The following is a 25,091-nucleotide window of genomic DNA, read 5'->3' as shown; positions in this document are numbered from 1 at the left end:
CTTGTAACGCCAGGGTAGTGGGTTCGATCCCCGGGACCACCCATACGTAAAAATGTATGCGCTCATGACTGTAAGTCCCTTTGGATAAAAGCATCTGCTAAATGGCATATTATTATTATTATTATTATTATTATTATTATTATCTAAAGACCTGCATCACTATACTGAGAGCTTTGCCGTTACTAAAAGGACATATTTGGATGATTTTGGAGCCTTTGTTCATGTTAATTGAGCCCCCATACTACGCAACAAGGATGAGGAAGTGAGTTGATGTTTCGGGTAAGTTTCTCAAAAACGTGAAATCACAAAAAAAGGAGTCTGGATCCTTCTATAACATTCCATTTATATAAAAAAATAGAGATTTCGTGGTAAAATAGAAAACCTTTCCTTGAACCCAACACCTTGCAACCTCGTAACCTTGTAACGGTTAAGGCGTTGGCTTGACAGTCGCTGGACCTGGGACTACCCCCGAATTCGCTACATTGGTGTCAGAAGTGGGATGGCGCCCGTGAGGCCATCAGAGAGGCGTATCCACGTGAGGGACTTGGTATAGAAAAAGTGTGTGGACAAGCTCTCCCAAAGGAAGGGGGTAATGTAGCAACCTTAACCCAACACCTAGCGACCTCATCAAAAGGTTCAGACCTCTTGGCGTAACGGTTAAGGCGTTGGCTTGACAGTCGCTGGACCTGGGTTTGAGTCCCAAGACAATGAAAGATTATGGCAACAATGTGGTGCCTGCTACAATATCTTAAAATAGTTATTTACTTAAAAGTTTGAACGGAGCAAAGTACAGAGATTCTTGATGAAAACCTGCTCCAGAGCGCTCAGGACCTCAGACTGGGGCGAAGGTTCACCTTCCAACAGGACAACGACCCTAAGCACACAGCCAAGACAACGCAGGAGTAGCTTCGGGACAAGTCTCTGAATGCCCTTGAGTGGCCCAGACAGAGCAAAGGTGCTTCAACAAAGTAGAGTAAAAGGGTCTGAATACTTATGTAAAATTTGATATTTCAGTTTTTTATTTTCAATAAATTAGCATACATTTCTAAAAACCAGTTTTTGCTTTGTCCTTATGGGGTATTGTGTGTAGATTGATGAGGGGGGGACAATTTAATCAATTTTAGAATAAGGCTGTAACGTAACAACATGTGGAAAAAGTCAAGGGGTCTGAATACTTTCCAAAAGCACTGTATGTATTGTGCTTACCTGTTGGTGTAGGCCCAGGAGCTGGCTGTAGCGGACCTGACAGTGCAGAACACCGTTCACATGGATGTTGAAGGCCTGTAGAAGAGATGAGGTCACAATAGATTCTTACTGAGCAGTTAGTTACTCTCGCATATGGGCTACACAGACCAGTAAAATAATTAAAACTCAAATTAAAACTCATTATGTCATTCTATTATTTTGAAAATACATTTTATTAGTGCTATAATGTTTCTTGGGACCTGCCTAAAACAAATTAAGAATGAATTACTGGATTTATTAAAATAAAAACGTCCACCTACATAGGTCTACTCCCACTCCTAAATTTGACAGCGTGCGCATGGGAAATATTTAAAAAAGGCACAACGTGGTAAAAATGGGGACTGTATGAATTGGGTTGTAAAAAAACATTGCCAGATTATTTATTTGTTTGCAACATACCGTAAGGTCTGTCTGAGGTGTATTATCTAGCGCTGCTCAGTTCATAGGCTTTGTTTTCATCATGGATTTATGTAGCTCAGTTGGTAGAGCGTGGCGCTTGCAACGCCAGGGTTGTGGGTTCGTTTCCCACGGGGGGAGGCCAGTATGAAAAATGTATGCACTCACTAACTGTAAGTCGCTCTGGATAAGAGCATCTGCTAAATGACTAAAAATGTCAAATGTAAACTAGGGGGCTTCCCAAATGGCACCCTATTCACTATATAGGGCACTACTTTTGACCAGGGCCCGCACTATACAGTATATGGAATAGGGTTCCAGTTGGGACACAACCTTGATGGATTAAGTGTTGCTCTGCTCTGGGAATACATTGCACAGCCTAACACGAGTCTTTCATCCACAGATGTAGCTTGTGTTATGCAGTGGCCCAATAACACACTGTTATGGATGTAGGGTAATGAATGGTGTTGCAAAACTAGAAAGTTAACTTGTTGGCTCAACTTCCTGTTTGTTTTGACAAGAGCTATCAGGCTCCACCTACGCAACAGTAATGTTTGGAATCGACAATAGCCGATCATGTGAGTGGGGTCAGATGTAGAGTCCAATCACAGGCAGGCAAAGCTAATATGAACCGCGGTTTTCCGTTGTGGAAGGCTTCATTAATATGACACATTTCTTCTTGGAACACTGGGGTGTTTTGGTATGATAACCCCTGCCTCTCTCCTCAACAGAACAGCCAACCCCTGCCTCTCTCCTCAACAGAACAGCCAATCCCTGCCTCTCTCCTCAACAGAACAGCCAACCCCTGCCTCTCTCCTCAACAGAACAGCCAACCCCTGCCTCTCTCCTCAACAGAACAGCCAACCCCTGCCTCTCTCTTCAACAGAACAGCCAACCCCTGCCTCTCTCCTCAACAGAACAGCCAACCCCTGCCTCTCTCCTCAACAGAACAGCCAACCCCTGCCTCTCTCCTCAACACATAGTTAACCCCTGCCTCTCCTTAACCAACCCCTGCCTCTCTCCTCAACAGAACAGCCAATCCCTGCCCCTCTCCTCAGACACATAGCTAACCCCCGTCTCTCTTTAACCAAACCCCGTCTCTCTTCAACTGTTTTACAGCCAGCAATGGACCACTAGCCTAACTGATAAAACTGTTTTTGTAGAAGGAAATCAGTATCCTGTCCAAGAGTTCATCACCTCACCAACTTGTTATGACACAATCTTGCATCAGCTCTACTTTAAAATCAGTCTTATAGATATTAGCCATGTTTCTTATTAATAAAACATATCACAGGAATGCTATGCAAAGTTGCAGACAGAGCATCTGGCAATGCGTCAATTCAACAACAGTCCAGAACTACTGTATACTGTGTAGGAAATGAGAACAGACTTCTGTTCTGTGACTTCAGGGGAAGTTACTTCAAGTTTGACTTCAGTCTGCCTGGTTATCTATTGTCCCTTGGGGGACCTGGAACTGCCTGTCTGTCTTCAGAAAGCATCTGTTCTAGACCTAGACTGTCTTCAGAAAGCATCTGTCCCTAGCCCTAGACTGTCTTCAGAAAGCATCTGTCTAGCCCTAGACTGTCTTCAGAAAGCATCTGTTCTAGCCCTAGACTGTCTTCAGAAAGCATCTGTTCTAGCCCTAGACTGTCTTCAGAAAGCATCTGTCCCTAGCCCTAGACTGTCTTTAGAAAGCATATGTTCTAGCCCTAGACTGTCTTCAGAAAGCATCTGACCCTAGCCCTAGACTGTCTTCAGAAAGCATCTGTCCCTAGCACTAGACTGTCTTCAGAAAGCATCTGTCTAGGCCTAGACTGTCTTCAGAAAGCATCTGACCCTAGCCCTAGACTGTCTTCAGAAAGCATCTGACCCTAGCACTAGACTGTCTTCAGAAAGCATCTGACCCTAGCACTAGACTGTCTTCAGAAAGCATCTGTCCCTAGCCCTAGACTGTCTTCAGAAAGCATCTGTCCCTAGCCCTAGACTGTCTTCAGAAAGCATCTGACCCTAGCACTAGACTGTCTTCAGAAAGCATCTGACCCTAGCCCTAGACTGTCTTCAGAAAGCATCTGTCCGTAGGCCTAGACTGTCTTCAGAAAGCATCTGTCTAGGCCTAGACTGTCTTCAGAAAGCATCTGTCTAGGCCTAGACTGTCTTCAGAAAGCATCTGTCTAGCCCTAGACTGTCTTCAGAAAGCATCTGACCCTAGCCCTAGACTGTCTTCAGAAAGCATCTGTCTAGCCCTAGACTGTCTTCAGAAAGCATCTGTCTAGCCCTAGACTGTCTTCAGAAAGCATCTGTCTAGCCCTAGACTGTCTTCAGAAAGCATCTGACCCTAGCACTAGACTGTCTTCAGAAAGCATCTGTCCCTAGCCCTAGACTGTCTTCAGAAAGCATCTGTCCCTAGGCCTAGACTGTCTTCAGAAAGCATCTGACCCTAGCACTAGACTGTCTTCAGAAAGCATCTGTCCCTAGCCCTAGACTGTTTTCAGAAAGCATCTGTCTAGCCCTAGACTGTCTTCAGAAAGCATCTGTCTAGCCCTAGACTGTCTTCAGAAAGCATCTGTCTAGGCCTAGACTGTCTTCAGAAAGCATCTGACCCTAGCCCTAGACTGTCTTCAGAAAGCATCTGTCCCTAGCCCTAGACTGTCTTCAGAAAGCATCTGTCTAGCCCTAGACTGTCTTCAGAAAGCATCTGTCCCTAGCCCTAGACTGTCTTCAGAAAGCATCTGTCTAACCCTAGACTGTCTTCAGAAAGCATCTGTCTAGGCCTAGACTGTCTTCAGAAAGCATCTGTCCCTAGCCCTAGACTGTCTTCAGAAAGCATCTGTCTAGCCCTAGACTGTCTTCAGAAAGCATCTGTCTAGCCCTAGACTGTTTTCAGAAAGTATTAGACTATACACTATAGATAATTAACTATAAACTATAGACTGTAAACTATAAACTATATACTGTAAACTATAGACTATAGAATGTAAACTATAGACTATAGATTGTAAACTATAAACTATATACTATAAACTATAGACTATAGAATGTAAACTATAAACTGTAAACTGTAAACTATAAACTATATACTGTAAACTATGGACTATAGAATGTAAACTATAGACTATAGATTGTAAACTATAAACTATAGACTGTAAACTATAGACTGTAAACTATAGACTATAGACTGTAAACTATATATAAAATAATTAACATAAGATTCCATCTCTCTGTCCATTCGCGTCTGTCTGTCAGTCTGTCAGTCCGTCCGTCTGTCCGTCTGTCCGTCTGTCCGTCAGTCTGCCAGTCTGTTCACACCAGTCAACAAGATGCCATGTCATCCGTCTTAAACAACTAGTTTCTGATAGTGACCCCCAACTTTAAGGATGCTGGTGGTTGCTTCCTCCAGGCTAAAGTTGGTCAACTGGAACAGGAATGTACCAAAATCTAAACACAGGGGTCAATCACAGGACAAGAGAAGCATACTGTAGAACGAAATAATAGTATAAAGATGCACATGCAGGCTAAACGAAATGTTCAGGCAGGCTGAGTGAGGAATAATTATGACAGATGACAAAAGACAGTAGTGTGTCCTAAATAAACACCCTATTCCCTATGTAGTGCACTACTTTAGACCAGAGAATGGCACCCTATTCCCTATGTAGTGCACTACTTTAGACCAGAGAATGGAACCCTATGCCCTATATAGTGCACTACTTTAGACCAGAGAATGGAACCCTATTCCCTATGTAGTGCACTACTTTAGACCAGAGAATGGCACCCTATTCCCTATATAGTGCACTACTTTAGACCAGAGAATAACACCCTATTCCCTATGTAGTGCACTACTTTACACCAGAGAATGGCACCCTATTCCCTATATAGTGCACTACTTTAGACCAGAGAATAACACCCTATTCCCTATGTAGTGCACTACTTTAGACCAGAGAATAACACCCTATTCCCTATATAGTGCACTACTTTAGACCAGAGAATAACACCCTATTCCCTATGTAGTGCACTACTTTAGACCAGAGAATGGCACCCTATTCCATATATAGTGCACTACTTTAGACCAGAGAATGGCACCCTATTCCCTATATAGTGCACTACTTTAGACCAGAGAATAACACCCTATTCCCTATGTAGTGCACTACTTTAGACCAGAGAATGGCACGCTATTCCCTATATAGTGCACTACTTTAGACCAGAGAATGGCCCCCTATTCCCTATGTAGTGCACTACTTTAGACCAGAGAATAACACCCTATTCCCTATGTAGTGCACTACTTTAGACCAGAGAATAACACCCTATTCCCTATGTAGTACACTACTTTAGACCAGAGAATGGAACCCTATTCCCTATATAGTGCACTACTTTAGACCAGAGAATGGAACCCTATTCCCTATATAGTGCAGTACTTTAGACCAGAGAATGGAACCCTATTCCCTATATAGTGCACTACTTTAGACCAGAGAATAACACCCTATTCCCTATGTAGTGCACTACTTTAGACCAGAGAATGGCACCCTATTCCCTATATAGTGCACTACTTTAGACCAGAGAATGGCACCCTATTCCCTATATAGTGCACTACTTTAGACCAGAGAATAACACCCTATTCCCTATATAGTGCACTACTTTAGACCAGAGAATAAACACCCTATTCCCTATGTAGTGCACTACTTTAGACCAGAGAATAACACCCTATTCCCTATATAGTGCACTACTTTAGACCAGAGAATAACACCCTATTCCCTATGTAGTGCACTACTTTAGACCAGAGAATGGCACCCTATTCCCTATATAGTGCACTACTTTAGACCAGAGAATGGAACCCTATTCCCTATATAGTGCACTACTTTAGACCAGAGAATGGAACCCTATTCCCTATGTAGTGCACTACTTTAGACCAGAGAATGGCACCCTATTCCCTATATAGTGCACTACTTTAGACCAGAGAATAACACCCTATTCCCTATGTAGTGCACTACTTTAGACCAGAGAATAACACCCTATTCCCTATATAGTGCACTACTTTAGACCAGAGAATGGCACCCTATTCCCTATATAGTGCACTACTTTAGACCAGAGAATAACACCCTATTCCCTATGTAGTGCACTACTTTAGACCAGAGAATAACACCCTATTCCCTATGTAGTGCACTACTTTAGACCAGAGAATAACACCCTATTCCCTATATAGTGCACTACTTTAGACCAGAGAATAACACCCTATTCCCTATGTAGTGCACTACTTTTGACCAGAGCCTTACTTTCTGAATTAAGTCGAAACTTCTAGAATAATAGGGTTGTCATTTAGCTAGCTAGCTACCTAGCCTAATCACCCTAGTTGAAGCAGTTAGGCTGCAAAATTAGCCCGGCCTCAACAATCACAGGCTGCATCTGGCTAAGCTAGCAGCTAACTACAGTCGAATGAGGAGCATGTCGATGTCATGATGGAATAAAGTCGGGGTAGCAATTGTTAGCGAGATGATAGGTGGAGCCATAATATGAGCTATGAATTTACGTGTGACATGTCTTTTGTCGTAACCGTTATCACAAAATAGCTGTTAGGTTAACTAGTTACCACAGCCACAAAGTCAAAATTGGCTATATCGTAGAAATTCATGAAAACAAACATTTGCTTTTTGGTCTCAATTTCAAAAGGTTAGACATACATTTAGCAGTGTGGTTAGGTGTAAAATGTGATTTTAAGAAGAGAAATAGGCGGGACGTATGATTTTGTGACGACCGCTCTTAATTTACAGGCATGAATCACAAAGTAGGCACACATGAACCCTACATTAGTTCATCTCTGCAGGTTTGTAATCTGATTTATTGGAGCCGGGCGAAGATAGATGCAACCATTAGGCCTCACTCCCCCCGATCTGAGATACCTACTGCAGCCATACCCTTCCTCCACACACACACACACACACACACACACACACACAAACACCCGTTCTGCCAGTCACATTCTGTTAAAGGTCCCCAAAGCACACACATCCCTGCAGTTCGCTGCAGATGGCGACTGGAACGAGCTGCAAAAAACACTCAAACTGGACAGTTTTATCTCCATCTCTTCGTTCAAAGACTCAATCATGGACACTCTTACTGCCAGTTGTGGCTGCTTCGCGTGATGTATTGTTGTCTCTACCTTCTTGCCCTTTGTGCTGTTGTCTGTGCACAATAATGTTTCTCGCCATCACGGTTGACAACTCCGTTGTGTCCTCCTCCCAGAGTGCGAAGAGCCTTGGCGTGACCCTGGACAACACCCTGTCGTTCTCCGCTAACATCAAGGCAGTGACCCGATCCTGTAGGTTCATGCTCTACAACATTCGGAGAGTACGACCCTGCCTTACACAGGAAGCGGCACAGGTCCTAATCCAGGCACTTGTAGTCACCTGGAATGCATTTCAATTAACAGCTGTGCCTTCTTAAAAGTTAATTTGTGGAATTTCTTTCCTTCTTAATGCGTTTGAGCCAATCAGTTGTGTTGTGACAAGGTAGGGGGGGTATACAGAAGATAGCCCTATTTGGTAAAAGACCAAGTCCATATTATGGCAAGAACACCTCCAGGCTGTGTAAGGGCTATTTTACCAAGAAGGAGAGTGATGGAGTGCTGCATCAGATGACCTGGCCTCCACAATCCCCCGACCTCAACCAAATTGAGATGGTTTGGGTTGAGTCGGACCACAGAGTGAAGGAAAAGCAGCCAACAAGTGCTCAGCATATGTGGGAACTCCTTAAAGACTGTTGGAAAAGCATTCCAGGTGAAGCTGGTTGAGAGAATGCAAAGAGTGTGCAAAGCTGTCATCAAGGCAATGGGTGGCTATTTGAAGAATCTCACTTTTTTGGTTACTACATGACTCCATATGTGTTATTTCATAGTTGATGTCTTCACTATTGTTCTACAATGTAGAAAATAGTACAAATAAAGAGAAACCCTTGAATGGGTTGGTGTTAAAACTTTTGAACGGTAGGGTATATCCCAGACAAGATTAAAGAATAGGACAAAGTCAATATAAGTCAGTGCTTGCGTCCGTAGCAGTTGGTATGAATTTGAGTGGTTACATACAATACATATTGACAGAACGGCTGTGGGACAGAGAGACTGTTGCTGTACTCCCAGGTAAGGCCTTTGCTTCCAGTACCACTGAAGGCCACAGTCTTCAGTCAGGAAGCTTGAAGATGATGTGTGTCCCCATCCAGGCCCCATGTCACAGCTGTCCCCATCCAGGCCCCATGTCACAGCTGTCCCCATCCAGGCCCCATGTCACAGCTGTCCCCATCCAGGCCCCATGTCACAGCTGTCCCCATCCAGGCCCCATGTCACAGCTGTCCCCATCCAGGCCCCATGTCACAGCTGTCCCCATCCAGGCCCCATGTCACAGCTGTCCCCATCCAGGCCCCATGTCACAGCTGTCCCCATCCAGGCCCCCATGTCACAGCTGTCCCCATCCAGGCCCCATGTCACAGCTGTCCCCATCCAGGCCCCATGTCACAGCTGTCCCCATCCAGGCCCCATGTCACAGCATGCAGTGGTGTGACAGGGAGATGACAACGCATTATGTACCTTACATCAGCAAAGACATGTTCACTGCACATGTTGCTGAACAAGTCAACCCGTTTGTTAGTGTCATTGATATGGAAATTCACATACAAATATTCAGTTCATTGACTGTAATACCTGTAGGGTCCTGTGGTGAAAGAAGGCCGTGCACGGTATTAGCCAACAGCTTTCTTCCCGGCCCGTATTCACAGTATGACTAGTGATCTAGGACCAGCTCTCCCTTGTCAATGTAATTATTCACTGTGATATAAAAAAAAGCCTAAACTGATCCTAAATCAGTACTCCAACCGAGATGCTTTGTGAATACGGACGGACGGACGGACTGTCTGTCTGTCTGTCTGTCTGTCTGTTCTAGTGATCTAACTCTTCTCTTCATCTGAAATGAAACAACACCAAAAAACACATGAATAACAAAATTAACCTAGTCAGTCAGTAACTTAGTTAACTAATGAAACACTAAATGTAAAATGTGCACAAGCCTATTCAGCCAAATGATACCAAAACAACACAGCCTATTTGCAGTGAAATCAAGAAGGGGCATTTTTCTTGCCAACCTTTTCAGTCACCAGTGCATAAACAAACAGGCAGGGGAATGAAGTAGTTGGACAAAACGTGTTCACAATAGTCAGTATTATAGCTAGCAAATGTATAGTTGTTATTTTCTAGAAACCTAGCTACAGTCCACTTAGATAGCTAAGGTGGTGAACTCAAGACCAATGGTGGAAATTAGCCAAATTTACCCAACTTCCCCCACCAGTTTCAAGCTAGCTAGCTAATGGCATTTTGATCAAATCAGATGGGATAGCTTAGCAAATATAGCTATTTATTTTCCCATCTAAAAGCTGCCTGATACGGCTTGCCAGCTGCTAATAAAGTAGCATGAATTGGTCAGAAGCCAGCTAGCAATGCCAAGTTGATGCCTTTTACCAACAAACTCATGTACACGTATACAAAAAAAAAAAAAGAAGATACAATTAACTTCAAGCAGATCATTTGAGTTGTATTCTAGGACTTCGGGCCGAGGAATAATAGCTACTTGTTTGTAGAACCGGCGTCTTCACCAGATATTTATTTATATTGTCAGATTTAACATGGCCTTTAAAGCAGCAAATCAGACTACTCCCCGCCATGGTTTCGGTAAAAAGCTGATGGATAGGGCTGGAGAAATGTAACCACTCTCAAATTCATAGACACAGCGCTATGGATGCGAGGACTGACCATCCATGATATCAACATGATCGTTTTAACCATGCTTTGAAACTATAGTGTTTGGTTCCATTTACTTTGTTTACAAACACTTCTGTTTAGGGTTGTGACGGGGTACGACAGTTAAACTAAGGACATGAGGCATTTCTAAGTTATCTTCTTTAAGAATCAAATGGGTAGATATCATTAATTGATAAGTCCAAGAATGTGATTGCCCCTTTAACAAAAATCTTCCATTTAATGTCAATGTATGACTCATGATTAACGTAAAGCATGATTTAAGTGAAAATACATTTATTTTGTTGATGCATATCTCAGGGTAGTATTCAGTCCACAAAGAGACATGGGAGATGCTTAGTTTGCTCCAAAGAGCAGATAAATAAAATTCACATGCTTTCTAATGCCATAAGACCCAGTGTGAAATGTAGAGGTTTGGACCTAAGGAAATCATCCTGCACACGTTTGGGCCCAGAGAGATCCAGGGCTAGAGGTTCATGGGAACTGCAGTCTTCAAAGTTTCTCAACACATGCAAGATTATTGTGGCAATAACAGCACATTCAAGTGCACAGTGAGTTCACTTGATGCTTCTTGGAACAAAGTCACGTGGAACTAGTTCTGAGAAGGAGTTTATTGGACTATACCTTGGCTCAAAGGACATTCCCAGGGATTCACATTGGAAAGGGAAGTATTTCTATGAAACAACACACAGGGAACAATACATTTAGACACATACCCAGTGGAACCTCACAGTAAATAAACCCAGAACATACCCAGTGGAACCTCCAGTGGTGGAAAAAGTACTCAATTGCCATACTTGAGTAAAAGTAAAGATACCTTAAAAAGAAAATGACAAGTAAAAGTCACTCAGTAAAATCCTACTTGAGTAAAAGTCAAAGTATTTGGTTTTAAATATACTTAAGTATCAAAAGTAAAAATACAAACCATTTCAAAATCCCTATTTTAACCAAACCAGACGGCACAATTTGTTTATTTTTTTGTATTGACGGATAGCCAGGGGCACACTCCAACACTCAGACATCATTTACAGATAGCCAGGGGCACACTCCAACACTCAGACATCATTTACAGATAGCCAGGGGCACACTCCAACACTCAGACATCATTTACAGATAGCCAGGGGCACACTCCAACACTCAGACATCATTTACAGATAGCCAGGGTCACACTCCAACACTCAGACATCATTTACAGATAGCCAGGGGCACACTCCAACACTCAGACATCATTTACAGATAGCCAGGGTCACACTCCAACACTCAGACATCATTTACAGATAGCCAGGGGCACACTCCAACACTCAGACATCATTTACAAATGAAGCGTTTGTGTTTAGCGAGTCAGATGCAGTAGGGATGACCAGGGATGTTCTCTTGATAAGTGTGTGAATTGGACCATTTTCCTGTCAAAATGTAACGAGTATTTTTGGGTGTCAGGGAAAATGTATGGAGTAAAAAGTACATTATTTTCTTTAGGAATGTAGTGAAGTAAAAGTAAAAGTTGGCCAAAATATAAATAGTAAAGTAAAGTACAGATACCCCAGAAAACTACTTAGGTAGTACTTTAAAGTATTTTTACTTAAGTACTTTACACCACTGGGAACCTCACAGTAAATAAACCCAGAACATACCCAGTGGAACCTCAAAGCAAATAAACCAAGAACACACCCAACGGATGATGATATCAAAGCATAACTAACAGACCCTGACCTGTTTCAATCTGCTAAACAAGACAGACTATCATTTACTGTACACACACACACACACACCGTTTTCCCCTCTAATATCAGTCTGCACATATAGAGCCCATATTAAATTGACAGGAAGTATGTTGCCTGTTCCGAGCCCACAGGAAGTGAGAGAAGTCAAAAAGAATGAGTGTTCTCTCACACAGGAATTCCACCATTTGAAAAGCAGACATTGTGTTCCTAAGGCCCCTGTACCGTCCTGTGGTGCTACGGCTCCTGGTTCCAAGGTACACAGACAATCCCTCTGTATTAAGATCAAGCCTGGGCCACGTCCCAAATGGCACCCTATTCCCTATATAGTGCACTACTGTTGACCAGGGCCCATAAGCTCCCTATTCCCTAGGGGGCTCTGGTCTAAAGCAGTGCACTATGTAGGGAATAGGGTGCCATTCTCTGGTCTAAAGTAGTGCACTACATAGGGAATAGGGTGCCATTCTCTGGTCTAAAGTAGTGCACTATATAGGGAATAGGGTGCCATTCTCTGGTCTAAAGTAGTGCACTATATAGGGAATAGGGTGCCATTCTCTGGTCTAAAGTAGTGCACTATATAGGGAATAGGGTGCCATTCTCTGGTCTAAAGTAGTGCACTATATAGGGAATAGGGTGCCATTCTCTGGTCTAAAGTAGTGCACTATATAGGGAATAGGGTGCCATTCTCTGGTCTAAGTGAGTGCACTATATAGGGAATAGGGTGCCATTCTCTGGTCTAAAGTAGTGCACTATATAGGGAATAGGGTGTCATTCTCTGGTCTAAAGTAGTGCACTATATAGGAATAGGTGCCATTCTCTGGTCTAAAGTAGTGCACTATATAGGGAATAGGGTGCCATTCTCTGGTCTAAAGTAGTGCACTATATAGGGAATAGGGTGCCATTCTCTGGTCTAAAGTAGTGCACTATATAGGGAATAGGGTGCCATTCTCTGGTCTAAAGTAGTGCACTATATAGGGAATAGGGTGTCATTCTCTGGTCTAAAGTAGTGCACTATATAGGGAATAGGGTGCCATTCTCTGGTCTAAAGTAGTGCACTATATAGGGAATAGGGTGCCATTCTCTGGTCTAAAGTAGTGCACTATATAGGGAATAGGGTGCCATTCTCTGGTCTAAAGTAGTGCACTATATAGGGAATAGGGTGCCATTCTCTGGTCTAAAGTAGTGCACTATATAGGGAATAGGGTGCCATTCTCTGGTCTAAAGTAGTGCACTATATAGGGAATAGGGTGTCATTCTCTGGTCTAAAGTAGTGCACTATATAGGGAATAGGGTGTCATTCTCTGGTCTAAAGTAGTGCACTATATAGGGAATAGGGTGCCATTTGGAACGTAGCCCAGTAGTAGTAGTGACTACTTGGTTACATGGATATGCTTCTTAAATCAAACTTAGTTGAAACCATTACACTTGGTTATTATCACGGCATTTCATTATTATTCAGGTTATTACTTTTAACTATTAAATCAACAAATTAAGAAATGCCATGTTGAGGAGGATCTGTCACAACATTAATGGAATCAAAATAAAGACATACCTTCATTGTCTTTTGGCTTTTCTGCATATATATATATATATATATTTTAAATACAGATCCTACTTCGACACACAAAAAAACCATTCAAACGAATGGGTTCTCCTACTTTTCCCAAAATGTTCACATAATGTCACAAACCCTGCTGCTGCGGTCATTTGATGGCAGTGGCAAGAGAGGACGCCTGATGAGAGAGAGAAAAAATGTAGCCTACGGAAAACAGGCCCTTTACAAGATTAAATCATGACAGGAGCATTTGGTTCTCATGAAAGAGGAGGAAGTCCAGGCAGGCTCCTTTAGGAAACATTCTGAATGAACATATACACATATATATATATATATATATATATATATATATATATATATATATATATATAACACACACACATACATACACATACAGTGGGGAGAACAAGTATTTGATACACTGCCAATTTTGCAGGTTTTCCTACTTACAAAGCATGTAGAGGTCTGTAATTTTTATCATAGGTACACTTCAACTGTGAGAGACGGAATCTAAAACAAAAATCCAGAAAATCACATTGTATGATTTTTAAGTAATTAATTTGCATTTTATTGCATGACATAAGTATTTCATACATCAGAAAAGCAGAACTTAATATTTGGTACAGAAACATTTGTTTGCAATTACAGAGATCATATGTTTCCTGTAGGTCTTGACCAGGTTTGCACACACTGCAGCAGGGATTTTGGCCCACTCCTCCATACAGACCTTCTCCAGATCCTTCAGGTTTCGGGGCTGTCACTGGGCAATACGGACTTTCAGCTCCCTCCAAAGATTTTCTATTGGGTTCAGGTCTGGAGACTGGCTAGGCCACTCCAGGACCTTGATATGCTTCTTATGGAGCCACTCCTTAGTTGCCCTGGCTGTGTGTTTCGGGTCGTTGTCATGCTGGAAGACCCAGCCACGACCCATCTTCAATGCTCTTACTGAGGGAAGGAGGTTGTTGGCCAAGATCTCGTGATACATGGCCCCATCCATCCTCCCCTCAATACGGTGCAGTCGTCCTGTCCCCTCCCAAAGAATGATGTTTCCACCTCCATGCTTCACAGTTGGGATGGTGTTCTTGGGGTTGTACTCATCCTTCTTCTTCCTCCAAACACGGCGAGTGGAGTTTAGACCAAAAAGCTATATTTTTGTCTCATCAGACCACATGACCTTCTCCCATTCCTCCTCTGGATCATCCAGATGGTCATTGGCAAACTTCAGATGGGCCTGGACATGTGCTGGCTTGAGCAGGGGGACCTGAACCCTCACCTTCCTCATGATCATTGATGCCCCACGAGGTGAGATCTTGCATGGAGCCCCAGACCGAGGGTGATTGACCGTCATCTTGAACTTCCATTTTCTAATAATTGCGCCAACAGTTGCCTTCTCACCAAGCTGCTTGCCTATTGTCCTGTAGCCCATCCCAGCCTTGTGCAGGTCTACAATTTTATCCCTGATGTCCTTACACAGCTCTCTGGTCTTGGCCATTGTGGAGAGGTTGGAGTCTGTTTGATTGAGTGTGTGGACAGGTGTCTTTTATACAGGTAACGAGTTCAAACAGGTGCAGTTAATACAGGTAATGAGTGGAGAACAGGAGGGCTTCTTAAAGAAAAACTAACAGGTCTGTGAGAGCCGGAATTCTTACTGGTTGGTAGGTGATCAAATACTTATGTCATGCAATAAAATGCAAATTAATTACTTAAAAATCATACAAATGTGATTTTCTGGATTTTTGTTTTAGATTCCGTCTCTCAGTTGAAGTGTACCTATGAGAAAAATTACAGACCTCTACATGCTTTGTAAGTAGGAAAACCTGCAAAATCGGCAGTGTATCAAATACTTGTTCCCCCCACTGTGCGCGCACACACACACACACACACACACACACACACACACACACACACACACACACACACACACACACACACACACACACACACACACATATATATATACAGGCCTATAGACAGAAGCTGTGAACTTACGCACCCGTCAAGCAAAGCCACCAGCGTATGTCAGACACGCACAAATATTTATCCTTTCCTTAAAAACAAATTAAAAACCTAGGCCTACCTTAAGCTTTCCGAAAGTAGGCCACAAGATAATGAATTGACAAGGACAGTGTGAAGGGGACATCTATTCTATGAAAATGTACTTATGATGATTAACGGTAAATTGCCTGTTTTACAGATGGTAGGTTGCCACGGGCGGACCGACAATACCATATCGTCCAGAACCTGATCAGCGTCGATCAGTCTATAAATTAGGAATATAATCCGTATCTAATTATACCATGCCAGGTCGGAGAGGACACAACATTAGCCCATTATAGGCCTCAGAGCCAGAACAACCTGTCCACTGCTGTTGAATAATTCATGAATAGTCAGACACATCCAACCTTTTTTAAAAAGACAAATTTATTTATTTACTAGCAATGAAAACGTGCATTGTATAAAATAAAGTCCACACATCAAATGTTTTAATTTTTTTTACTGAAGTGCCACAGCCTATATAGTGGTTTGCGAAAGTATTCACCCCCCTTGGAAGTTTTCCTATTTTGTTGCCTTACAACCTGGAATTAAAATTGATTTTTTGGGGGGGTTTGTATCATTTGATTTTCACAACATGCCTACCACTTTGAAGACGCAAAATATTTATTTTTGTGAAACAAACAAGAAATACGATTTTTAAAAACAGAACTTGAGCGTGCATAACTATTCATCCCCCCCAAAGTCAATACTTTGTAGAGCCACCTTTTGCAGCAATTACAGGTGCTAGTCGCTTGGGGTATGTCTCTATAAGCTTGGTACATCTAGCCACTGGGATTTTTGCCCATTCTTCAAGGCAAAACTGCTCCAGCTCCTTCAAGTTGGATCAGTTCCGCTGGTGTACAGCAATCTTTAAGTCATACCACATATTCTCAATTGGATTGAGGTCTGGGCTTTGACTAGGCCATTCCAAGACATTTAAATGTTTCCCCTTAAACCACTCGAGTGTTGCTTTAGCAGTATGCTTAGGGTCATTGTCCTGCTGGAAGGTGACCCTCAGTCCTAGTCTCAAATCTCTAGAAGACTGAAACAGGTTTCCCTCAAGAATTTCCCTGTATTTAAACGCCATCCATCATTCCTTCATCAGTCCTTCAATTCTGACCAGTTTCCCAGTCCCTGCTGATGAAAAACATCCCTACAGTATGATGCTGCCACCACCATGCTTCACTGTGGGGATGGTGTTCTCCGGGTGATGAGAGGTGTTGGGTTTGCGTTTTCCTTGATGGACAAAAAGCTAAATTTTAGTCTCATCTGACCAGAGTACCTTTTTCCATATGTTTGGGGAGTCTCCCACATGTCTTTTGGCGAACACCAAACGTGTTTGCTTATTTTTTTTCTGGCCACTCTTCCGTAAAGCCCAGCTCTGTGGAGTGTACGGCTTAAAGTGGTCCTATGGACAGATACTCCAATCTCTGCTGTGGAGCTTTGCAGCTCCTTCAGGGTTATCTTTGGTCTCTTTGTTGCCTTTCTGATTAATGCCCTCATTGCCTGGTCCGTGAGTTTTGGTGGGCGGCCCTCTCTTGGCAGGTTTGTTGTTTGTTTTATAACCCAACCCTGATCTGTACTTCTCCACAACTTTGTCCCTGGCCTGTTTGGAGAGCTCCTTGGTCTTCATGGTACCACTTGCTTGGTGGTGCCCTTTGCTTAGTGGTGTTGCAGACTCTGGGGCCTTTCAGAACAGGTGTATATATACACTGAGATCATGTGACACAGATTGCACACGTGGACTTTATTTAACTAATTATGTGACTTCTGAAGGTAATTGGTTGCACCAGATCTTATCTAGGGGCTTCATAGGAAAGGGGGTGAATACATATGCACGCACCACTTTTCTGTTATTTATTTTTTATAATTTTTTGAAACAAGTTATTTTTTTCATTTCACTTCACTTCATTTGGACTATTCTGTGTATGTCCATTACATGAAATCCCCCCCCCCCAAAAAAATAATAATAATCTATTACAGGTTGTAATGCAACAAAATAGGAAAAACACCAAGGGGGATGAATACTTCTGCAAGGCACCTCCACACACACATTCCTGTTGGAAAGACGAGGAGATCTAGAAAGTTTGATAAACGGACTAAGTTAGCAAAACAATAGTTTACAAATAATTAGTAAACACTCCCGCTATTAGGTCAAGTTTATCTACATGAAAATAAAGTTAATAAAACAAATACAAATGCCAAAAATGAATGTAGGCCTATTTAAACAGTTTGGACGGTTATTTAAATTTTCATGATGGTCCTCGTCCAAAAACATTTACATTACATTTTAGTCATTTAGCAGACGAGTCAGTTACACGGTTATTCAATTACCGTCACAGCCACTTCCTGTTCCTGCTGCTGTCCAGCTGAACAACAGTCAGGTCACACTCACAGTGACACAAAACTCACTGTACTCAGGCCTCTTTACAAGGAAACAGTTACATTAAGACAGACAAGGATTAACCAAAATCCTGTCTGCATTCTCCACCACTGACCATTACCCAAATACACACACACACACACACACACACACAAAATAAAAGTACCCATAAAATAAATAAATAATTAAACAGACTTCCTTCCCTTGAGCTGCTGGTAAGCACACAGAGCTGGTCCATTTCCTTAGTGACAGTTAGCTTGGTGCCAGGTTTCCTCCAGATGTGACACTTTTGGCAAACTCCAAGCGGGCTGTCATGTGCCTTTTACTGAGGAGTGGCTTCCGTCTGGCCACTCTACCATAAAGGCCTGATTGGTGGACTGCTGCAGAGATGGTTGTCCTTCTGGAAGGTTCTCCATCTCCACAGAGGAACTCTGGAGCTCTGTCAGAGTGAACATCGGGTTTTTGGTCGTCACCTTGACCAAGTCCCTTCTCCCCCGATTGATCAGTTTGGCCAGGCGGCCAGCTCTAGGAAGAGTCTTGGTGGTTTCAAACTTCATCCATTTAAGAATGATGGAGGCCACTGTGTTCTTGAGGACCTTCAATGCTGCAGACATTTTTTGGTACCCTTCCCCAGATCTGTGCCTTGACACAATCCTGTCTCTGAGCTCTACGGACAATTCCTTCAACCTCATGGCTTGGTTTTTGCTCTGACATGCACTGTCGTCTGTGGGACCTTATATAGAGAGGTGTGTGCCTTTCCAAATCATGTCCAATTCATTGAATTTACCACAGATGGTCTCCAATCAAGTTATAGAAACATCTCAAGGATGATCAATGGAAACAGGATGCACCTGAGCTCAATGTCGAGTCTCATAGCAAAGGGTCTGAATACTTATGTAAATAAGGTATCTGTTTATTATTTTTTTATAAATGTGCAAACATTTCTAAAAACCTGTTTTGGCTTTGTCATTATGGGGTATTGTGTGTAGATTGATGAGGAAAATGTTTTATTTAATCCATTTTAGAATAAGGCTGTAAAGTTACAAAATGTGGAAAAAGTCAAGGGGTCTGAATACTTTCCCAATGCACTGTATGTCTCATTGGATGCAAGAGTCCTTGAATGACCTCTACTATGAATCGTCCATCTTCAGTCCAATGCTGCTCTGCCCTCAGACAGACAACAAGACACTGGCACATTTAGCTGTGTGGAAAGGGAAGTATTTCTATGAAACAACACACAGGGCACAATACATTTAGACACATACCCAGTGGAACCTCACAGTAAATAAACCCAGAACATACCCAGTGGAACCTCACAGTAAATAAACCCAGAACATACCCAGTGGAACCTCACCGTAAATAAACCCAGAACATACCCAGTGGAACCTCACAGTAAATAAACCCAGAACATACCCAGTGGAACCTCACAGTAAATAAACCCAGAACATACCCAGTGGAACCTCACAGTAAATAAACCCAGAACATACCCAGTGGAACCTCACAGTAAATAAACCCAGAACATACCCCAGTGGAACCTCACAGTGAATAAACCCAGAACATACCCCAGTGGAACCTCACAGTGAATAAACCCAGAACATACCCAGTGGAACCTCACAGTGTGTGTAGGCTGTCACTCAAAATCAAATCAAATTGTCTCGTACACCTACAGTATTTTGCAGATGTTTATCGCAGGTTTTAGCGAAAACGCTTGTTTTTCTCCAATAGTGCAAGAAATTAAGAGAATATCATAACACTGAATGTCAGAGTATAAATATACACTGAAGCCACACCCTTTGCTGACAGGTGTATAAAATCGAGCACACAACCATGCAATCTCCATAGACAAACACTGGTAGTAGAATGCCCTTACTGAAGAGCTCAGTGACTTTCAACGTGGCACCGTCATAGGATGCCACCTTTTCAACAAGTCAGTTTTGTCAAATTTCTGCCCTGCTAGAGCTGCCCCGGTCAACTGTAAGTGCTGTTATTGTGAAGTAGAAACGTCTAGGAGCAACAACGGCTCAGCCGCCAAGTGGTAGGCCACACAAGCTCACAGAACGGGACCGCCGAGTGCTGGAGCGCGTAAAAATAGTCTGTCCTCGGTCGCAACGCTCACCACCGAGTTCCAAACTGCCTCTGGAAGCAACGTCAGCACAATAACTGTTCGTCGGGAGCTTCATGAAATGGGTTTCCATGTCCGAGCAGCCGCACACAAGCCTAAGATCCCCATGCTCAATGCCAAGCGTCGGCTGGAGTGGCGTAAAGCTCGCCGCCATTGGACTCTGGAGCAGTGGAAACGCGTTCTCTGGAGTGATGAATCACGCTTCACCATCTGGCAGTCCCGACGGACGAATCTGGGTTTGGTGGAGGAGGAATAATGGACTGGGGCTGTTTTTCATGCATTGGGCTAGGCCCCTTAGTTCCAGGGAAGCCCAACATCAATGCCCGACCTCAATAATGCTCTTGTGGCTGAATGGAAGCAAGTCCCCGCAGCAATGTTCCAACATCTAGTGGAAAGCCTTCCCAGAAGAGTGGAGGCTGTTATAGCAGCAAAGGGGGGACCAACTCCATATTAATGCCCATGATTTTGGAATGAGATGCTCGACGAGCAGGTGTCCACATACCTTTGGTCATGTAGTGTATTTCTACAGCTTGGTGGCAACGTGGCTATATCTGAGTGTGATACAGATCTTACACACAAAGCTATTTATTAGGTTTTTGTTAGCAAGATGTTGTGGCTGTTGGCTATAACCTACTACAGGTACACTGCTGAAACAGTGATTTATTGTGTATGCTTTTAAAGTTGAAAAACAGGTCTGATTGCCATATCACGGTGATAAACCTCAGATCCGAGAGAGGGGATTTAACTGCTCACTCAATCTGCTTTAAAATAAAAGGGGCATTGTGCGATGGAGGTCAAGCAAGGAGCTCACAGGGCCATAACAGGGCTTCATAACCAAGCTAAGCTATGCATAACGCCACTACTGTACTTTGTCCAGCAACACTGAGCGTTTTTACATCATTCTAGAAGAGTGAGCATAGACTGTGTGGGGCTGGGTGTACTGTGGGTGTCCTGGGGGTGTCCTGTGGGTGTCCTGGGGGTGTCCTGGGTGGTCCTGGGGGTGTACTGGGGGGGGGCTGGGTGTACCTAAAATATTTAGGTTTGAATATGACTTGAAAGACCAAAGCATTTCACAACCTGTGTAGTTCATTGCACTGACATAGCACTTGGTGGTCATAACACACCTTCAACATGTTGCCAGGACAACAACTTCTCCCTCAACGACAGCAACAAAAAAAAAAGGAGTTGATTGTTGACTTCAGGAAGCAGAGGAGGGAACATGCCCCGATCCACATCAACGGGACGGCAGTAGAGAGAGTCAGCCGTTTTAAGTTCCTCAGCGTCCACATCACCAAGGACTTGACATGGACCAACAACACCACCACTCTTGTCAAGAGGGTGCAACAGTGACTCTACTTCCTAAGGCGGCTGAAGAAATTTGACCAAGCCACCCCGGGTCCTCTCCAAAATACAGGTCCACTGCACCATCGAGAGCATCCTGAACGGTTGCATCGCGGCCTGGTCTGGGAATTGCTCCGTCCACGACCGCAAGGCCCTCCAGTGGGTGGTGAAGATGGCCCAGTACATCACTGGGACCGTTCTCCCACTCACCCAGGACATCACTGGGACCGCGCTCCCACCCATCCAGGACATCACTGGGACCGCGCTCCCACCCATCCAGGACATCACTGGGACCGCGCTCCCACCCATCCAGGACATCACTGGGACCGCGCTCCCACCCATCCAGTACATCACTGGGACCGCGCTCCCACCCATCCAGGACATCACTGGGACCGTGCTCCCACCCATCCAGTACATCACTGGGACCGTGCTCCCACCCATCCAGGACATCACTGGGACCGCGCTCCCACTCACCCAGGACATCACTGGGACCGCGCTCCCACCCATCCAGGACATCACTGGGACCGTGCTCCCACCCACCCAGGACATCTAGTTGAAACGGTACCTGAGGAAGGCCTGCTGCGTCATTCCACCCCAGCCACGACCTGTTCACCCCTTTACTGTCGGGCATGAGGTCGAATAGAAACTGTCTCTGAGCCTTTCTATCTAAAAGCCATCAGACTGCACTGACTCAGCACCGTAGCACACGTGCACTCACCCACACACACCAGACTCTTATTATGATAGGTAAATACTGCACAATTTAAACACCTGCCCCCACCTTCCCCAAAACACGTAAATATTGGACTAAAATGGTTCCTTCCTGTATTATTCTGATGATAAAATGTTTATTCTATTCTACTGAGACATTTATTTTGTGTTCTTTTTCTTATCTTTTATGATTTCTTATTGTTGTTGCATTTTCCAGAAGGAACCTGCAGTAAGCATTTCGTTGAACAGTGTATACCTGTACATAAGACTAATAAAACTTGAAACATATTTGCCTTGAAAGATAAGCTCTATCAACGGTGCCAAATGGTTTTCTTGTGACAACAATACCTGGCAGTCAGAGACAGTGGCTTGCAGCGCTATGAGTGACTGTTAGTATGACGGTAGTGAGAAGTGTCAGGTGACAGATAGGTGCCAATGCGTCATAGGCTTTATTGTCCAATCAACACCTATGATTGAATTGCTGTGATTTTCTATTGGCTTCGGGAAATTATATTGCAGTCCTAATAGGCTTGATTTTATTACAGGGTAATTTTACATTGACGTGGATCGATGTCTATTGATCCACAATGTATTGCCTGGAAGTGTCAATCGTGTATGATACCCCAATGAATAGGGGGTTAACTGATAGGGATACATCAACGATATATTGTATCACAAAATGGCAATGCCTTGTGAGGTATTATGACAGACAGTGAAAGTCCTGTCAAATTGATTACTTGTAACCTGACCTGGGCCAACCTCTAAAGTCACATCACAAGTGTCTGGGGAGAAGAAAAAAATCACTGGAATGGATTTCACATGCTAGGAAGCTGCAGTCAAATAACTATGTCGCAACAGACAAACAAATACACTTCTGGAACTCACCACATATGTTGATCCATTTTCTCCCGAACGAACCTCCGTTTCGGGAATGGAGAAATGCATTTTAGGATGGGCCCACTGGACGAAAGTTCCACTATTTGGGATGAAAAGGGAACCACAAATCTAGAAGGTAAAGTCTACGGCGAAAGTGATCTTACACTTCTCCGCATTTACTCGGTAATCCAGTGTTCCGTTCGTTGTTCAAACCGAGGCGACGGAGGGAGAAAAAAACGGATTTTGTTTATCCAACAAGTCCTGCTGCACTGGACTGGAATAGTATAAAACTTCTCCCACGTCAGTAAGTAACGTCACTCTAAACTTTTCCCACTAGTGTCCTCCTAGCAGCCATGTTGCAGATGTAGGTAATTGCACCTTCATTGTTGGCTGTAAAATTATATTTATTCGTCGACTGTGTGTGTGTGGAGGTCCAAAAACATTCACCGTTACCGTTGGCCCTGTTGTAACGATCCGTTCTCAATTCGTGCCGACGATCCCATTCATTTGCGTAATTATTATAACTTTTGGATCAAAAGGCGCAGTTAGCTCCTGCCATCCCCAGTCACTGCCCTAAATGGTTTAAACGACTGAGACCTGTGTGTCGTGAACAATATTATTGTGAACAACAATAGTGGAACCGGCGGTTCGCCTTCAAAATAAAAGTCCCCCATTGAAACTGATACAAACGGATAAAAATAGTGGAAACATGTCATAATTGGACTAGATAATGATAAACCAGGTTGAAATGTTGTTAAATTCAACGAAAGACAATTATTAGTTAATTTGACCCCCCAAAAAAGTTACAATCAGTTGAAATCGCACTGTGGATGTATTTGAATTGCATCGGGGCATGAAATGGGGCAGCCTACTCAGTAGTCTCGCGTTGCCATACCTCCCAAATTAAGTTGCTGTCACGCCTCCCTTAGAGGGCTGTTGAATTTTGTATTGCAAAAACGGTTTGAATGGTCAGCTTGTTCCTAGCGGCAAGATTTTGATTGGATGTTACCCCCACATGACTGTACGTTTTGTTTACCCCATATGTAACTCTGTGTTGTTGTTTTTTTCCGCACTGCTTTGCTTTATCTTGGCCAGGTCACAGTTGTAAATGAGAACTTCTTCTCAACTGGCTTACCTTGTTAAATAAAGGTTAAACAAATATATATATATGAAAATAAAAACATGACTCAGACAGGGTAGGACACATTTTGTCGAAAGTTGTTCCATGTGCTAGCTAGTTTGCAACATTGTAGAAAATGGAAGAAAACCTGGAGGAAAAACTGAATTCTGTTCATCCAGAAGTGTACTCTATACACACAATCGTCATACATTATATGGCCAAAAATATCTCATTCCAAAATCAAGGGCATTAATATGGAGTTGGTCCCCCCGTTGCTGCTATAACAGCCTCCACTCTTCTGGGAAGTCTTTCCAATAGATGTTGGATCATTGCTGCGGGGGACTTGCTTCCATTCAGCCACATGAGCATTAATGAGGTCGGGCATTGATGTTGGGCAATTAGGCCTGGCTCACAGTCGGCGTTCCAATTCATCCCAAAGGTGTTCGATGGGGTTGTGGTCAGGGCTCTGTGCAGGCCAGTCAAGTTCTTCCACACCGATCTTGACAAACCATTTCTGTATGGACCTCACTTTGTGCATGGGGACATTATCATACTGAAACAGGAAAGGGCCTTCCCCAAACTGTTGCCACAAAGTTGGGAAGCACAGAATCGTCTAGAATGTCATTGTATGCTGTAGCGTTAAGATTTCCCTTCACTGGAACTAAGGGGCCTAGCCCGAACCATGAAAAACAGCCCCAGACCATTATTCCTCCTCCACCAAACTTTATAATAAAATAATAATATGCCATTTAGCAGACGCTTTTATCCAAAGCGACTTACAGTCATGTGCGCATACATTTTT

At 43.3% G+C, this 25,091-nt stretch overlaps 1 protein-coding gene across 1 annotated transcript in view; it reads right to left on the bottom strand.

Annotated features, from left to right (window-relative positions):
• Positions 1-23,760, bottom strand: part of LOC121559230 (sorting nexin-17) — a gene marked incomplete at its 3' end in the record, with an annotated part of 65,812 nt that extends 42,052 nt beyond the window's left edge. Inside the window, exons 1-2 of the mRNA XM_045218335.1 lie at positions 23,179-23,760; positions 1,207-1,281 (exon numbers count right to left, since the gene is read on the bottom strand). Of these exons, the coding sequence (XP_045074270.1) occupies positions 1,207-1,281; positions 23,179-23,238 (135 nt within the window). The remainder of the gene's footprint in view (positions 1-1,206; positions 1,282-23,178) is intronic.
• Positions 23,761-25,091: the final 1,331 nt, after the last annotated feature.

This window comes from Coregonus clupeaformis, unplaced genomic scaffold (genome assembly GCF_020615455.1).
Source record: "Coregonus clupeaformis isolate EN_2021a unplaced genomic scaffold, ASM2061545v1 scaf1508, whole genome shotgun sequence".
Taxonomy (NCBI): domain Eukaryota; kingdom Metazoa; phylum Chordata; class Actinopteri; order Salmoniformes; family Salmonidae; genus Coregonus; species Coregonus clupeaformis.
The sequence above is the reverse complement of the archived record's forward strand: the minus strand, read 5'-3'. Positions and strand labels throughout refer to the sequence as shown.